This window comes from Alosa alosa, chromosome 13, assembly GCF_017589495.1.
Source record: "Alosa alosa isolate M-15738 ecotype Scorff River chromosome 13, AALO_Geno_1.1, whole genome shotgun sequence".
NCBI classification, from domain to species: Eukaryota; Metazoa; Chordata; class Actinopteri; order Clupeiformes; family Clupeidae; genus Alosa; species Alosa alosa.
The window spans coordinates 30,301,449-30,317,395 of record NC_063201.1 but is presented as its reverse complement, the minus strand read 5'-3'; the positions used below and the strand labels follow the sequence as shown (position 1 = coordinate 30,317,395).

The window sequence follows — 15,947 nt, the reverse complement described above, 5'->3', positions numbered from 1 at the left end:
GTAGCTGTGATTTCAAAGACTACCATGCCATTATATTTCCATCTTTTGTAGTTTACTCATGTACTGTGAGGGTCATGATCAAATCCAACCATCTCTTGGTACAAATGGTTCACCTGCTGCCAGTATGGGTCATGTCAGCCAAACTCCACTGCACTGAAAGAAGGTCAACACAGATGACTGCTCCAACAACGCTCAAATTTTTACTCAACTCAACACGATTAAAAATACAAAACATGATGAAACAGAAAAGCATTATCCACATAAAGACATGTCCAAATGTGTCTCTTAGACACAAAGGCATTTTCGGATTGGTCCGTTTGTGAGGCCTCCAGTTAATTGGTCAGCGAGTGAATGAGCGTACATGACGACCTCGCCCACCACTGTTGAACTTCCCCTGGGAACCCCGCCCACTGCTGCTGCTAACCCCTCCTCCACTGACGCCAGGCCCGCCTCCACTCAGCCAGGATAGGCCGGTCCCTCTGCCTCGGGGAGCCCGGTCCCTGGTAGCCAATCGGTACGCACCTGGAAGAATAAAGCCGGTAGGTATATTTTGTTACAGACTACAAGTCATACAGAACCATAAGCATGTGACATGACTGTGTTAACGTGGTACGTAGGCAACGTACCTGCGGGTGGTTGTCGGGCTGTGATTGGTCCCCTGGCGAAGTTGCTCTGCCCCCCACGTGTGTCGCTGTATGTTGCTCTGTGAGCCAGAGCGGTTACCTGAGCACTCCAGCTGGAGCCACCACGGCCTCCCTCTCGCCGAGGGTAATTACCTGACACACACACACACACACACACACACACACACACACACACACAATTATTCATCTGCTAATGATATGGGCTTAGGCAGAGAAATGTGAATAAATTCAACTGATTTGTAAAAATGTGTATTTTGGCTCTTACTTGTGAGCAGCACACTCTTGGGGGCAGGTGGGGTGAAGAATCGGGTGTGGCTGGGGAAGCCCCCCCTCCCTCCTCTGCTGCCTCCTGTGAACAGGCCTCTGGTTGGTGGCTTAGCCCCACCCTTGGGCGGGCGCTTGGGGAGGATGAGCCCTGGTGACGGGCCCACGTCCTTGTACTCGGCGGCCAGGAAGTCGTCCACGTGCATGCTGGGCGGACGGCTAGTGTTCTGCTTGCGCTGGCGGAAGATGTCGTGCGGCCGGCCGCCCGGCCCCTGGGAGAACATGCCTCGGCCCCGGCCGCGAGGCTGGGCCATGATGTGCGCTCGCTTCGCCGGCTCCACATAGTCCGACTTACCACTGCGCACAAACACACATCACAAGCATGTCAGACACATATATACCAACTATACACACACACAAGACCATGCAAATTACATTGAATGAAAACCTTAGGTTTGTGGGTGTGCAGGTGGATGGAGCTGGCGGTTAGCCAATATAAAAAAGAATTATTCATTTGAAAATGGGTAATGAAGGCTTTTCAACTGTCCATTCATAGTATTATCTATTTCTTATTACAAACCTATGGTGATTAAATATAACCTACATTCATAAGTGCAAGATATTTGCAAACCTATTTGACACATTCCAGGAAGCTGGGAAATGCTAATCAGCATAGTCAACATTTCAAAGTCTCCTGTTTCCAGGTTTTCACTGCATGTACCTGGAAGTAATGAAGGTCTCATGCTTGTGTTTGCCCAGTCTGAAGCCTTTGATTGGCTGTCGGTGCACTGGGGAGGTGGGCTCAGAGAGGAAGGAGTGCTCCAGCTCTGCCTGCAGGTCCAGATCAGGAACACACTGCTGGGCTAGGGACAACATGTCCACCTTCACCTGCAAACAACAAGAATCATACAAAAACAGGTATTAAAACACCATTTCCATGACTCAAAGACTGGTAGCTATTCACTTTTCCCAGAACTCACTACACGTGGACCTGCACTCACCATGTCCAGGTCACTCTCCAGCTCTTCAGCGTTAAACGGAGAGAACCAGAGGGCTTTGAGCTGCTCGTCCATCACATCAGAGAGGACATACACCGTCCTGCAACAATCACATGATCAGCCACACACACACACGGATATGCTATTGTCACTGGAGTTATCTCTCAACCAAAGAATTGAGTTTTACTATGACATTTATAATGCATGTATATAGTGTGTTATGGGTGACTTCAACTTTATTGTATAAAAAGGTCTTGAGCAAATAATCTACGCCCTATACATCTCATACAATCCCAGATGATGTATGTACCTGTGGTTATACTGTGTCTGCAATTTGTCCGGCTGAGGAAGGTTGGGCTCAACGTCCGGCTCACTGGGCGCCGTGTCGGTAGAACTCTCCAGAAGCTGTCTGAAGGCACTCAGGCCTTCCAGCAAAGTCTCCAGTGTGTCATCGCCCTTTGCCTGCCCCTAAAAACACACACACACACACACACACACACACACACACACACTAGAACATGACAGCAAGCCCTGCAGAACCCACAAGCATCACCACCATTGGACACTCAACCAGGAAGTGCCAGAACATACATACATCTATACATAATTACTTGTGATCTGTAGATTTGAGATTTGAAGGCAGAATAGATTTGTAATTGAAAGACAAATGGGTAATTCTGAAAATTGTTTGTGTCATTTTTTTTGTAAAGTCTCAAATCAGTTTTACAGTTACAAATGACACACAATACATATGAAACACTGTTGATCCCCAAAGTGGCGCAAAAGTTTGTGTACCTGCAGAAAAGATTTGGAACTGTAGGACAGCTTTTTGTGCATAGAGCACTGATTTTTAAATATTTGTAACTGTAGGATGATTTGTAGCTGTATAGAATAGATTTGTAAGCGTTGACAATTGACAATTACTTGTACAAATCATTTTTACAGTTACAAATCATTTCTACAGTTTCAAAACGGGATACACACATCCAAAACATTTGAGTCCATTTCAGTTCCATTCATGTGTGTGTTTGTGAGGGGCTGTGTAAGAGCACAGGGGTTGGTGAGGCTGTGTACCGTTACGTGTTTCTCCAGCTCCGCTAGTGCATGCTCCTCTGAGTCCTCCTTCCACTGCAGCAGCTGCTTCATCTCATAGACGCTCAGAGCCACGGAGCGGGAGTCCATCTCCTCATCCTGCGCATGCACACACACACGCACACACACACACAAAACACACGCACACACACACGCGCACACGCACACGCACACGCACGCACACACACAATAAAAAAAAAAACACTTGTATCGTCTAAATCAACAATCACAAACAAAAAAGTTATTTTTACATCCCTTAATGAAGATGCAAAGCTGCAAGCCATAAGAGCTATCCTCAATTCTGGCAGCTTTAGGGTCTTCTGGGATGACATGTATCATAGTGAGGCATACACACCTCCACACACACACACACACACACATACACACACACTTACCACAGAATCAGAGTTGAGCATTTGTCGGAGGAAGTCAAGCAGAGCGCAGAGGAGCTCAGGGGAGTCTTTAGAGAAGGAGCGGATCTCCCTCTTCAACAGAGACACCACCACAGTGCTGTGCTTTTTCAGAGAGCTGAAACACACACACACACACACACACACCCAAAACACACAAAAATGAGTCAACTTTGATTTTCTCTGCAGCTTGTCGTCTTGTTGTGGTGCTGTGCCTACACATCTTAAAACACACACATACACACGCATTCTGAGGGGAAGAGCAACACAATTTGCTGCAACAATGCATAAATAAACATGTACGCATGTGCACACACACACACACACACACACACACACACACCTCTTGAGATGGTGGAGGCCGTAGTCGTGCTCGGTGAGGATCATGAGGGTGCGCAGGCAGGTGAGCAGGAGTGTGTGTGTGCTGGGTGTGTGTCCCAACACGCCAAGGAGCCCGTCACAGATGCTGGACAGAGCTTCTCGAGCTGGAAGAGCGTTGGCCAGCTGCTCCACCTCAGACACACAGCCCTCCCCAGAGCCACTCACACACATAGAGATGTCCTGCAACAAGAACGCGCACACACAAACACACACACAGGTAAAGAGTTAATGGCACCTTTAAGAGTTTTTTTTACCTTAACATAACGTCTCCAAAATCATTTTGATGGCTTATAACCTCATAACTTGGCACTTCTGCCATTGTCTGAGCGGCCCTCTATAAGCGATTGCTGACCTAGCAACTTTCTGTGTTTGATCCGCTTGCCCATCACTACCCAAATCAATATATTTCTAGTCATTTGTTGTTAAATATAATTTGTTTTTGACAGATTGTACTGACCACAACAGTAGCTAATGATAATTTACCAATGCATTCCATCCAAATGTAGCATGACTGATGTAGTGTTGGCCAGCAGACGCTAGAGCTACCTGATCACAGAGGGACTGGATGATCGAGGCCAGCGGACGCTAGAGCTACCTGATCACAGAGGGCCAGCGGACGCTAGAGCTACCTGATCACAGAGGGCCAGCGGACGCTAGAGCTACCTGATCACAGAGGGACTGTATGATGGAGGCGGCGAGCTCGGCGCCCTGCTGCAGTGGGATGCTGGCGTCAGCAGGAGGGAGGAGCAGGGACAGCAGGGACGGCAGCAGGTCCAGCCCTTCAACTGGCCCCTCTCGCGGAGCCCCGCCCAGCAGGGCCAGCATGGACGCCTTGAAGCAGCGCTGAGACGCCAACGAGTCCAGCAAGGCCAGCATCCGTGGCAACCTTGGACACACACGTTCCCTGAAAAACAACAAACAAATGTTATTTACGTTTTCCCAGAGGAGCTCTTTCAAAAAACTGTTATGCAAATTTCTGTGTATGTGTATATGTGCACGTGTGTATGTGTATATGCGCGTGTGTGTGTATTTCTGTGTGTTTACAAGAATGTGGTAAAGTGTGGCACGGTGTTGTCTTACGGCTGTAGCTCCTCCTGCAGCTGCTCGAGGAGTGTGCGGACGGTGAGCGTGCCGGTGGGCGCGGCCAGGTCGCAGAGCTGCACGCAGACGCGACGCAGCATGGCCTGTAGAGGCGGGCAGCTGCTGACCGCCACGCTGCGCAGCACCTCCACCAGCGTGCCCGCCTGAGCCTGCAGGTGCATGCTCCACAGCTTACGCGTGTTCAGTGCCAAGCTCACATCCTGCACCGACAGCGCCTGACACACACACACACACACACACACACACACACACACAAATATACACACATATGTATATACACACACAAATATACACATATATGTACACACACACACAAATATACACACATATGTACACACACACACAAATATACACACATATGTACACACACACACGAGAGAGGGGAGGACAGGGAGAGATTAGATTTGCAGGCAGGGAAAAAAATACTTCACATATCATTGCAAATGTATTTTATGCCATTATTTCCTTTAGTACACTAACTCTTAGAACTACAGTAAATAGTATGTAAGAGTTAAGGAATCTACAGTGCTGGTAACTGCCTATATGTCTGCACGCGGTGTGTGTGTGTGTGTGTGTGTGTGTGTGTGTGTGTGTGTGTGTGTGTGTGTGTACGTGTACCTGTGTGGTCTGCATGGGCAGTGGCAGCGGCAGCAGTTCCGACAGCAGCGTCAGGCCGCTGAAGATGTTCTCGGGCGCCGCCAGGATGGAGTTGAGCACCTCCTTGAGCGTGAGCGACCAGCTGTTCCCGGCCAGCGTCTCCTCGGAGCCCACGTCGCGCCGGCCGCTGCCCGCCGCCCTGGTCAGCGTCAGCAGCACGTCCACCAGCTCGGCCTGCACGCGCAGCTCCTGTCCGTCCAGCCTGCCCGTGGCCGGCGTGGAGCAGAGCACCGTGTGCAGCGCCACGCAGACGGCCGGGATGCGCGCGTCCCGACACTCGTGGCCCGTGGTGCCGCCGCTCGGCCCGCTCTGCAGCAGCTCGGCCAGCATGGTGCGCAGGAGCCGCAGGGTGCAGCAGGCCAGCGACATGACCGTTACGCGCTGGGCGCCCGGCCCCAGCGGCCCGTGCAGTCGCCACGGCAGCAGCAGCAGCTGGCACAGCTTCTGGAGCACGCGCACAAATGTGTCCAGGCCCTCGCCCGAGAACAGCGCCATCACCGCCACCGTCCACTTCAGCTCCTTCTGCTGACCTGAGACAGCACACCACAACATCACTCAACACCAACAGCATATTTGCACTCAGCTCCCATACATGCTGCTTTAGACATGTAAACTGGATATGTGGCTTCTGTGTGTTTGTTTACCTGGGGCTTTAGACATGTAAACTGGATATGTGGCTTCTGTGCGTTTGTTTACCTGGGGCGAGTGTTGGAGGACAGGCAACGTGGCAGAGGACTCGCAGAGCTGTGGTGAGTCCCGACCCCTCTGGCGTCATCAGGTTCTCTATATTCTGATTGGACACAAGACATAGATGCTTAAGTTAGACGGTAATCCCAATCACATCTTTTTTCTGGTCATTGGCTGATTTCTATTCTGACCATGCTATCGTGGCAAAACTCACCTGTTTGATGTAATCGATGAGTGTTGGGATGGCACTGATGTCAAAGCGCAGCTTCTCCAGGGGCTCCAGCCATTTGCCGAGTTCTACAGGGGGCAGAGACACAGCTCAGTGAGCGCTTCACCCAAAGACCACTGGACCAGGGGAGTATGCTATGACCACTGGACAGGGGAGTATGCTATGACCACTGGACCAGGGGAGTATGCTGTGACCACTGGACCAGGGGAGTATGCTATGACCACTGGACAAGGGGAGTATGCTATGACCACTGGACAAGGGGAGTATGCTATGACCACTGGACCAGGGGAGTATGAAGCTGTGCGCTTGTGCACTCACCTAGCAGTTTGGCATTGTTGTCATCCGCTTTGCACGCACTCAGAAGAGTGGCGCCATGGTTCTCCAACATCTTGATGTCGTTGGAGTTTTGCACCACCAGCAGTAGCAGCATGCAGGCGTAGTTATAGGCCACTGACTTGCGCACCTTACCCTCACTGTGCAAAGACAAACAAACAAACAGATGGTAACTCTTCATCAGGGAGCGACATAGAAGCTAAAATAAGCTAGAATACAGTTTCACCGTATCTGAGCGCTGTTTGTTGGCTGATGTGATTATTTATACATGCGTGCACATTATTTGCACCCAATAATTTCTCTACACTGTGACTACATATAATGCAATGGCTCCTTGAAAAATGTCAATGTGATGTGCAGATGTTTGTAGAGGCGGTGGGTGTGGATGCCTGGCCACTACGCTCACCCTTGGCCCTCCTTGGCATGCTGCTGCAGTATGTTGGTCAGACAGGTGATGTTGTTGTCCAGACAGAGCGTGTGTGTGAGGGCGTCTCTTCCGCCCGGGCTGAAGCTGATCAGGTAAAGGCTGTTCAGCGTGGACAGCACCACTGGGCCCTCCCCGAGACCCTCCCCTTCCCCTTCCAGCCCCGCCTCCATCAGTTCAGCCACGCCCTGCAGCGCGTGAAGCACCTGGACCAGCCACGCCCAGAAGCTGTCCTCCAGCGAGCAGGCGTCGGCGGCCTGGCCCGCCTCCTCCGTCTCCGTCTCCATGAGCGTGTGTGTGAGCGGGTGCGTGAGCGCGGGGAGGGGCGCCAGGACCCTGAGGAGCAGGTTGGTGGGCTGGTGGTGGCTGAGCAGGAAGAGGAGGCCCGGCTGTGACTGGGACAGGAAGCGCAGAAGCTCGCGCACCACCTGCACCAGCCCCGGGTGAGCACACGCCGCCGGGTGGGACATCACCACCACCAGAGACTCCAGGAAGTGACACGCGTGCATGTACCTGCAAACAGACACACGCAAAAGGCTAAAATTCAGTCTCGAAGATGTGGGCAGCCAATTGGATGTACTGGTTTTAAAGGATAATTCCGGTGTGATTTTGACCTAAAGTGTGTTGAAACATGATAACGAGTGTGAATGTATGTCTCATAGCTCACCTCGGCTTGTCCCCTGCACTCATAAATCTGGCGCTAGTTAGCCAATGCTACCAACAGTGTTTCGTTGTGGTGCCTCGGGCATCGGCCTAGCCATGCAAATAAATCACTGTTTTACACCATTTACGAGGCTCAAAGTAGCTCCATACTTCATTGGTAGACTTCCGAGGGCCTTGCCATTTAAACGAGACATAGAGAACTTTTGAAAAAAGCAGTACAGTACCTTAAGGAATTTTACCGTTAGACGCCATCTTGAATTTAGTCACGATAAGTCGAGCGATGAATACGAACGAACAGGTATGATAAGGGATCAGATTCCAAAAATTCCGTGAAAATGCATGGATTCCAGTTGCTGCTACGGCTAGGCCGATGCCCGAGGCACCACAACGAAACACTGTGTTGGTAGCATTTGCTAACTAGCGCCAGATTTCTGAGTGCCGGGGACAAGCCGAGGTGAGCTATGAGACATACGTTCATACTCTGTATCATGTTTCAACACACTTTAGGTCAATATCACACCGGAATTCTCCTTTAATCCAACACCAAATCACCAACACTCACACACAGAAAGCTACTTTTCATGCCTCTCATACACACACATGGACATGGACATGGACAGACAGTGGTTGAATGCCACTGACGCAGACTAATGTTTAGGAGGTATGCATACACACACAAACCTGTAAAGTGTGGGGTAGGGGTCATTTGTGTCCACTGGTCCGGTGATGCGGGCTGTGGTGGGGAAGGCTTTAGTGGGCGGCTGCAGCATGCAGTGTGGCGCCGTCACCAGCAGGTGGAGCATCTCCTCCAGCAGTCCCTGCACGCGCTCCAGCTCGCCCTCCTCCTCGGCCTCGGGGCCTCCCCCCTCGCGCTCCTCCGTGTCACCGGCCCCCTCCTTCTCGTCCGACTCCCTCTCGGCGATGTCCATGGGCCCGGCGGCGCTCTTCTCGGCCCAGGCCCCGGCGCAGCGCCTCAGCTCCCCCAGCAGCTCGTAGAAGTGGCCCTTCTGCAGGACGGCGGCTCCGGCGGTCACCACGCGCACCGTCTGGTCCAGCAGGAAGAGCTCCAGTAGTCTCTGGTACGCACTGTTGGTCTCCCTCTTGGTCTCTTTGTCCTCTGCGTCTCCTCCTCCTCCCCTGTGTCTATGTCCGAGGAGCACCTGCATGCCCAGGGGCTGGTCCACCACAGCGTTGAGGGCGCGCAGGGCGTTGAGCTTGAGCGCAGAGGAGACGTGCTCGGCAAACAGCATCTCCAGGAGCGTGGCCAGCACGCCGCGGTCCAGCAGGCCGGACACCACGTCGCCGCCGCAGTCGGCCAGGGCGCAGGCCAGCTTGGCGCCGGCCTTCAGCTGCCGCAGGTTGAGCGCGATGGGCTGGGACAGGGCGACGCTGAGGCTCAGCGCGTTGCAAGCCCAGCCAATCAGGCGCTCCAGGTGACCCCGTGCCGCCCCCGGCTCCTTGGCCACCAGGAAGCTCAGGCCCTTCACCAGCACCGGAGGCACTTCCTCCAGGGCCATCACCCAACGAGGACCTAATTCATCACTGCCTCCTGTGCACCACACACACACACACCAATTTCAACCAATAGTGCTCATAACCACGCACACAACCATAATAGGTATAATTTATCAAATATCAATAGGTATAATTTATCAAAACCATTCAGACTCATTTCCACTTACATCAAAAATCACTGGAAGCACGCACGCACACACAAACGTACCGGACTCCAACAACTCGGTGAGCTTGGCGGCAGACTCGGCCCAGGCGGACGTGGGGTCGTCCAGGTCCTGGCTCTTGAGGCAGATGAGCTGGGCCTCATACGCGGTGGTCTGGGGCGGCGTGAAGTGCTGCAGGGGCCGCAGCTCGCGCTCATACGGGTCGTACTGGACACTGGGCACCGAGGCCAGATCCTCGGCCGTGTAGTCCACGTCGAAGCTGGGCAGCTTGAAGGCGCCACTCTCCAGGTCCTCTTCATCGCTGGAGATCTGTTCATACCCATCATCTCCTGTACACACACACACACACACACGTTACTATCACTACATGAATGTGCAAACTTCTCTCATAAGGCTAGTTTTTTGTCCTTACTCATTGTAAAAACCTCGGCTCTCAATACAAATTGTATTAGTATCAAGCCCTTGAGTGCGCCTCTGTTTTTTTCTACTGTAACTTCTCTTATAAGACATCAATTCAAATAGTCATTCAAATGTAAACAAGGCTTGTCTACAAGGCTTGGGGGGGGGGGTCATGCATTCAAACTCACCACCTTCTCCTTCCTCATCCATTTCTTCCTCTTCCTCCTCCACCTCTGGCTCCATCTCTTCTTCCTCATCCTCTTCCTCGTCAGGCTCGCTGCCCTCGTCTGTCCCTTCTTCCTCCTCTTCCTCCGGCTCCAGTCCCTCCTCCTCCTCGGGCTCGGGCTCTGACAAGGGCTCGTCTGCGCGCACCGACCCTGGCTCAGGAGACACCGGCTCCAGGGACTCCCTGCCGTCAACACTCTCCTCCTTCACCGGGCCTACACACACACACACACACACACAAACACGAGATATTCATCAGCAGACAAACTATTTTCACATTAACACTATTACCACATTACAACACACACATTATTATTATAATATTGCTATATATTGTGTAATGCACATAACATAATAACCCTCATATGCCTCATTTGTGATTCAAAGTTCATAAATCACCCATCCAGTCTGAAACACTATGCCACTGCCCACTCATTTCATCCAATATATCTCTTGCAATTAAGCACCTACAGCTAGTTCCATTTATTTGAGAGGCCACCTCTGCTTCCAGAACATGCCACATGTGCTAGAACATGAAGATGTCTCAAATCTCAGCTGGCGCTCATGTGGAGGCTCACCTTGCACAGCGAGGGTTTCCTCGTCATCGTCGTCCGGCGGGGGTGGACCAGGAGGGGTGCGTGGCCCTCTGGGCTGTGGTCTGGGGGGGCTGCCGTTAAACTGCTCCTCATTCTCCCACTCTGCACACATTAGATTGGATTAGACTCAACTTTACCGTCATTGTGCAGAGTACAAGCACAAAAACAACAAAATGCAGTTAAACACACACACTGACACACACGGACACAGCAGTGTGTGGCCGTAAGTGTTCAGTGCAGTATGCCTCACCATGCTTGCTCCCCCTCTTCTGTATGGGCTGCTGGGGGGGTGGGGGCGGGGGTGGAGGGGCGAGTGTGTGTCGCGGTCATGCGCGTGGGAGCGTTCCGCTGTCCCGTACACTGCCACCGTCAGGCATGTGTACCAGCCCCGCAAAACTAGGCCATCTGTGTTCACCTACAAACACACCGCAAAAAATGACACCAGGGAAATTATATCAATTCTTATATGCACACATTTTCTTGTTGCCATTGTATCATGCTTGATAGCTTCTGCTCTGTCCATGATTCCGGTTAATCTCTTGTAGTTTTCTCTTTCTCTGTTTCTTTAAAGGTGCAGTCAGCGATGGCGCAGGATGTTTATGTTAATGTTTACATTTATTAGCAGACACTCTTGTCCAAAACAACATACATTATAGCTTAACCAAGGACCAAACGGAACACACCAGAGCGGTATCTCACCCTTCCCTTCAGTACTCCCAGACAAATTCCATACAGGGTTTAGTTTTTGTTTGGGGGACAGGCTGCCCCCACTATGCCTGTATCCTGTAGATCTGTATTCTGACGGAATGGACAGCTAGAAAATCATGAGGAAATGATTGCTGAATATCACAAAAAAATGTATAGTCTTGAAATCGCATATGATGGCTGACTGCATCTTTAAGAAAGACATACCTGCCCCCACCCATGTCTCAACACACCTTCCCTCACTCTCTCGCTCAACCAGGCACACCCTTTCACATGCACAAGGAAAAAGCATTTCAGCACAACTTACCTAAGGCTAAGTGTGTGTGTGTGTGTGTGAGTGTGTGTGTGAGTGTGTGGTTAATTTGTGTCGAGCAATCTGGGTGGAGGTAGAACATTAGGCCTCAGGCGGGAACACCATGTACCTCCATATCTCTCTCTCTCTCACTCTCACACTCACACTCTGTTCTGACTACACCTTCATCTCTGCAATGCTACCAAGAACACTGCATTAAAGAAAGATGCTGAAATCACTTTTTTTACTATTTCTGAGGAACTACAGAGCAGACAGATCTAACATGTTGCTGTCCTTTTCCTTTTCATATTGTCATTTCCAGGCAAATGTAAAAGTAAGTGTACCATAATGGTTGGATACATATTCCAGAATGCACTGATGCTCTTTAGTTAAACAGGTTGTGGTTGTGGCAGCCTTAGGTGTAGTGTAGGGCTATGTGGTTGACTGAGGCACTGTGGATAGTGTTGCAGACTAAACTGACATGCTGATGTATCAGATGTGCAGCCCCATCCTGGTAATAGCGTTATTAGGATCATATCTGCTCCTACAGCTAGTCAGGTGACGATAAAACCAGGTGCAACACGGCACATAAAAACAGCAGCACCGGAGCAGGCTGGAGACAAGCCTGCATATGCAGTCTTACCTTTCCACTGGGTCTGAAGACAATGGACTTGTTTTCATCATACTCCAAACTGAAACAAACATATACAGAATTAAAAGTGGTTAAACTGTTGTTTGCATTTCCGCCATAAAAAAAATCGTTGTACTCTCCCTACCAAAACACTATGGGAGTATTGTTGGACAGGTTTTGCGAGTGTGTATGTGTGTGTATGTCCAGCCCAAAAACAAAAAAAATGAAATATTGGTTTAGTGTTTTTGTGTGTGTGTGTGTGTACCTGCCAAGACGGTGAAACACAGGTGTATTGGATTTAGACAGATTGTTGTAGAACAGGTCCAACTGGAAAGCATGTGGAGCCGTTTCTCTGAAGATGACATCACATATCCATTGCATTACAAATCACAGCTCTAATGTGTGTGCAGGGGAACAGGGAATACTGGATTTCAGACGCAGACTGAATACTGGATTTTCAGCTACTGGTTAGACTAATTGTTTCGGTGTTCTTTCAAGAGAGATATGTGTAGGAGAGTTTTGCATTAAGGGTTTAACATGATGATTGGACACACTGTAAAAGAGAGTGTGTAACTACACGAATGAGGGATTCAAATCTTTGCTTCCAAGAATTGATGGTAAAACAGAAAACTACGGGAGAGGATAGGAGAGTGATTGAGAGAATGAGAGAGAGAGATTAAAGAGGTGAGAGAGAGAGATTAAAGAGGTGAGAGAGAGAAATGAAAAGGCTGGACAGCAGGGTGATGTCATAAGAGAGTGGGAAGGAGAAAGGGGAGTGGTGCAGGAGGGATAACTGAAAATAGAGAGCAATGCAATGGAGAAGTTCAGCTACATGTAGACTGGAGAATAACATGGTGTGGGGCGTCTGGGGCATCGGCCATCATGTACAGAAGTCTGTATTATCTTATGCCTGCCTTATGAGAATGACGAGCAGCAGGGAAGCACTAGAGTTTTATGCACACATACATTTCAGTGAAATGCAAAAAATGTAAATAAATGCATTTAAAAATAATAAAATTAAAACTTACAAGAAATAAAAGTCAGGCTCACCAAAAATGAAAGGAAAACTGGCAATTTTCCACACAGATCTGTTTCTCGAGGTCACCAAAATCGCTAGATAGCTCAAATAACAGCTAGAGCAGCCAGGCAGTTACAGTGCTACACTCTGGGGGCATGATTTTAAAAATCATGTAGCACTGTAACTGCCCGGCTGCTCTAGCTGTTAGCTGCAAAAATTGCCGGAATTCTCCTTTAAATAACTAACTTAAACAAAGATCAGTCAGATAAGTTCTTATTAAGCTGGAAGCCAAGAGCAAGCTTTGATGCAGCTTCCTGGTGCTATGATGCTAGGTAAATGATGCACTGGAAGCAGGTTGATGTGGACATACCCAAAAGCTCGGCTGTCTGGGAGGCTGCTGTGAGCTTTGATACCTGGAGGAATGACTCGAATCTCGGTCACCAGTACTCCACAGGGAAACCTTACCACATCTATATTAGTAAGCTGGGGAATTAACAAACACACAAAAGAATAAAATCATATTTATATTGGTAAATATTCTTTTAAAATCACAAAAACATACAAGTGTGCATTTATTCTTGGGTTGAAAGGAATGTCTATTGGGCTACAAATCGTGATTCTTCACAATGAACTTTCAAAGTGACAAATTTTGATAGCATTTTTCCATGTGTAAACATGTGGACTATTTATTTCTTCTCACTGGAAAGGGTCCGCAAGAGCATCAAAGGCCCGTAGTGCCAACTTTTTCGCCAACATTTTTAAGAATGCTCAGGTTGACCAAAGAATTGGGCAATATATTTACATATGGAAAAAAATATGTAATTGTAGCCTAACACTTCTAGACTCAAACTAGACTCATACTAGAATCAAAACCAATGCTAAATATCGCTGTAACACAGGCCATAAAGCAAGGCCATTTTCTGTGCCCACGCCTGAATGGTGGCACTGTGCCTGAAAACTAAGCCCTGTGTGACATCAAACTGGACGCCTCTGCCCATGCATATCCATTACTCTCTCAGCACAGACAGGCACTCTATAAAGTGTAGTATAGACACACAACTCCTTAAAGGAGAATTCCGGCGATTTTTCACATAGATCTCTGATTCTCGAGGTCACCGGTACAGTGGGCTATAGCCTAGTCTGGCATCGTTGAGTGCACAGAATACATGCAATAAGTATCTTTGATAGTGTCAGAAACCTAACTTAAGTATTGCTGGTCTAGTTGTGATTACTGACTTCTGGTGCATTACAAAATAATTGCTGTGTGTGTGTGGAGATGGGGCGGGTACGAATGACACTGTGATGCTATAACGTTACACACAGATGAAGCACCTGAACTGAGCCTTCAAAGTGAGAACGAGTCCTTTGAGTGTAGTGTGATACTATAGCACAAATACGGTAGTCATGCAAGAACCTGTAAACAGCTTAACCTACAAAAAATCTCTCAAGACAGGAACTAACATGCCAAATTTAATTAATGATTATGTCGTGTTTTCTTACACTAATATCTTTATCGCGAAGAGAGCGTAGGGACAGCACTGACTATACCTTAAAAAGCAATCCGTCCAACTTCACGAATATAGTTTAGGGGTTAAACTTTAACATCCACACTTATTGAGCCAGCCCACATAAGACAGACATCCACTTATTCACTACATAAGAGGCTGCCTGAGACGTTACAATTCAAGCATGTTTGGTAACGTTAAAGCTAGCCCTTCTCTTGCTATTACTGTTGGCTAGCGTAAACATGATCAGCCAATATGTATCTGCAGGATGCTAGGCATGTATATTTAAATAATAAAAAAGTTGTTAGATGATAGACAAGCAAACAGCGATATGACTTGGTCCATCTACCAACTTCCCCACAACTACTTAAGAGTCTACTAGTCAGTTGTGAGTAGGGAAGTGGTCAGCTAGCTAGCAGACGCTAAGTTAGCTAAACAGCTACTTGCAGCAGAACGTGAAGCGATGCTGATTTTTGCCTAGTGTTTAAATAGTAAACAAACAGCGTTATAGTTAACTGTTATACGAAAGCGGTGCGCATGGTTTTCTTTCTGTCATGTGGCAAGTTTACCTCTGCACTCTGATGCTTGAATGTATCCAAAAACAGGAGCTCCATTGAGGAGTCCCCCGCCATCTTTTCTTTCCACGACGGGGCAACTAAGTTCCTGCTCTGGCGTCACGTCCGGTGTCTTTTCTCAATCAACACAGTCCGACCAGAGAGTGTTGAAACCTGGTTGAAGCGGAGCTGTAGGCTAATCAAGCATCTTTGGTCCGGTTTGATGAACACTTTACAACTGAGGATTTTGAAGTGCCCCAATTTAATACAGACCTTTAACGTCTTTGAGAGATTTCCATTGGTTTTATTGCCTAATAAATCACATTAGTTACTATTTTGGCTATGATAGGCCTATATCATTGCAGCACCATTAGCCTACAGCAGACCCTAGACTGTTTTCACGATTTTCCAATTCCAATATCTAATTTCTTACCTATTGATTAGAAAAAAGAAAAGGTGA

General features: G+C 48.8%; 1 protein-coding gene across 1 annotated transcript; it reads right to left on the bottom strand.

Annotated features, from left to right (window-relative positions):
- Nucleotides 1-181: 181 nt before the first annotated feature.
- On the bottom strand, nt 182-15,621 carry virma (vir like m6A methyltransferase associated). The gene is given in 26 exon segments (XM_048260221.1): nt 182-522; nt 627-776; nt 910-1,265; nt 1,630-1,796; nt 1,910-2,006; nt 2,217-2,374; nt 2,981-3,097; nt 3,394-3,526; nt 3,752-3,969; nt 4,453-4,693; nt 4,870-5,105; nt 5,509-6,077; nt 6,244-6,337; nt 6,449-6,531; nt 6,782-6,936; nt 7,203-7,733; nt 8,565-9,432; nt 9,607-9,891; nt 10,150-10,401; nt 10,765-10,884; nt 11,033-11,095; nt 11,098-11,197; nt 12,423-12,471; nt 12,676-12,762; nt 13,799-13,911; nt 15,503-15,621. Coding segments are annotated over 26 exon segments (5,487 nt in total). The 5' UTR covers nt 15,566-15,621; the 3' UTR covers nt 182-340.
- Nucleotides 15,622-15,947: the final 326 nt, after the last annotated feature.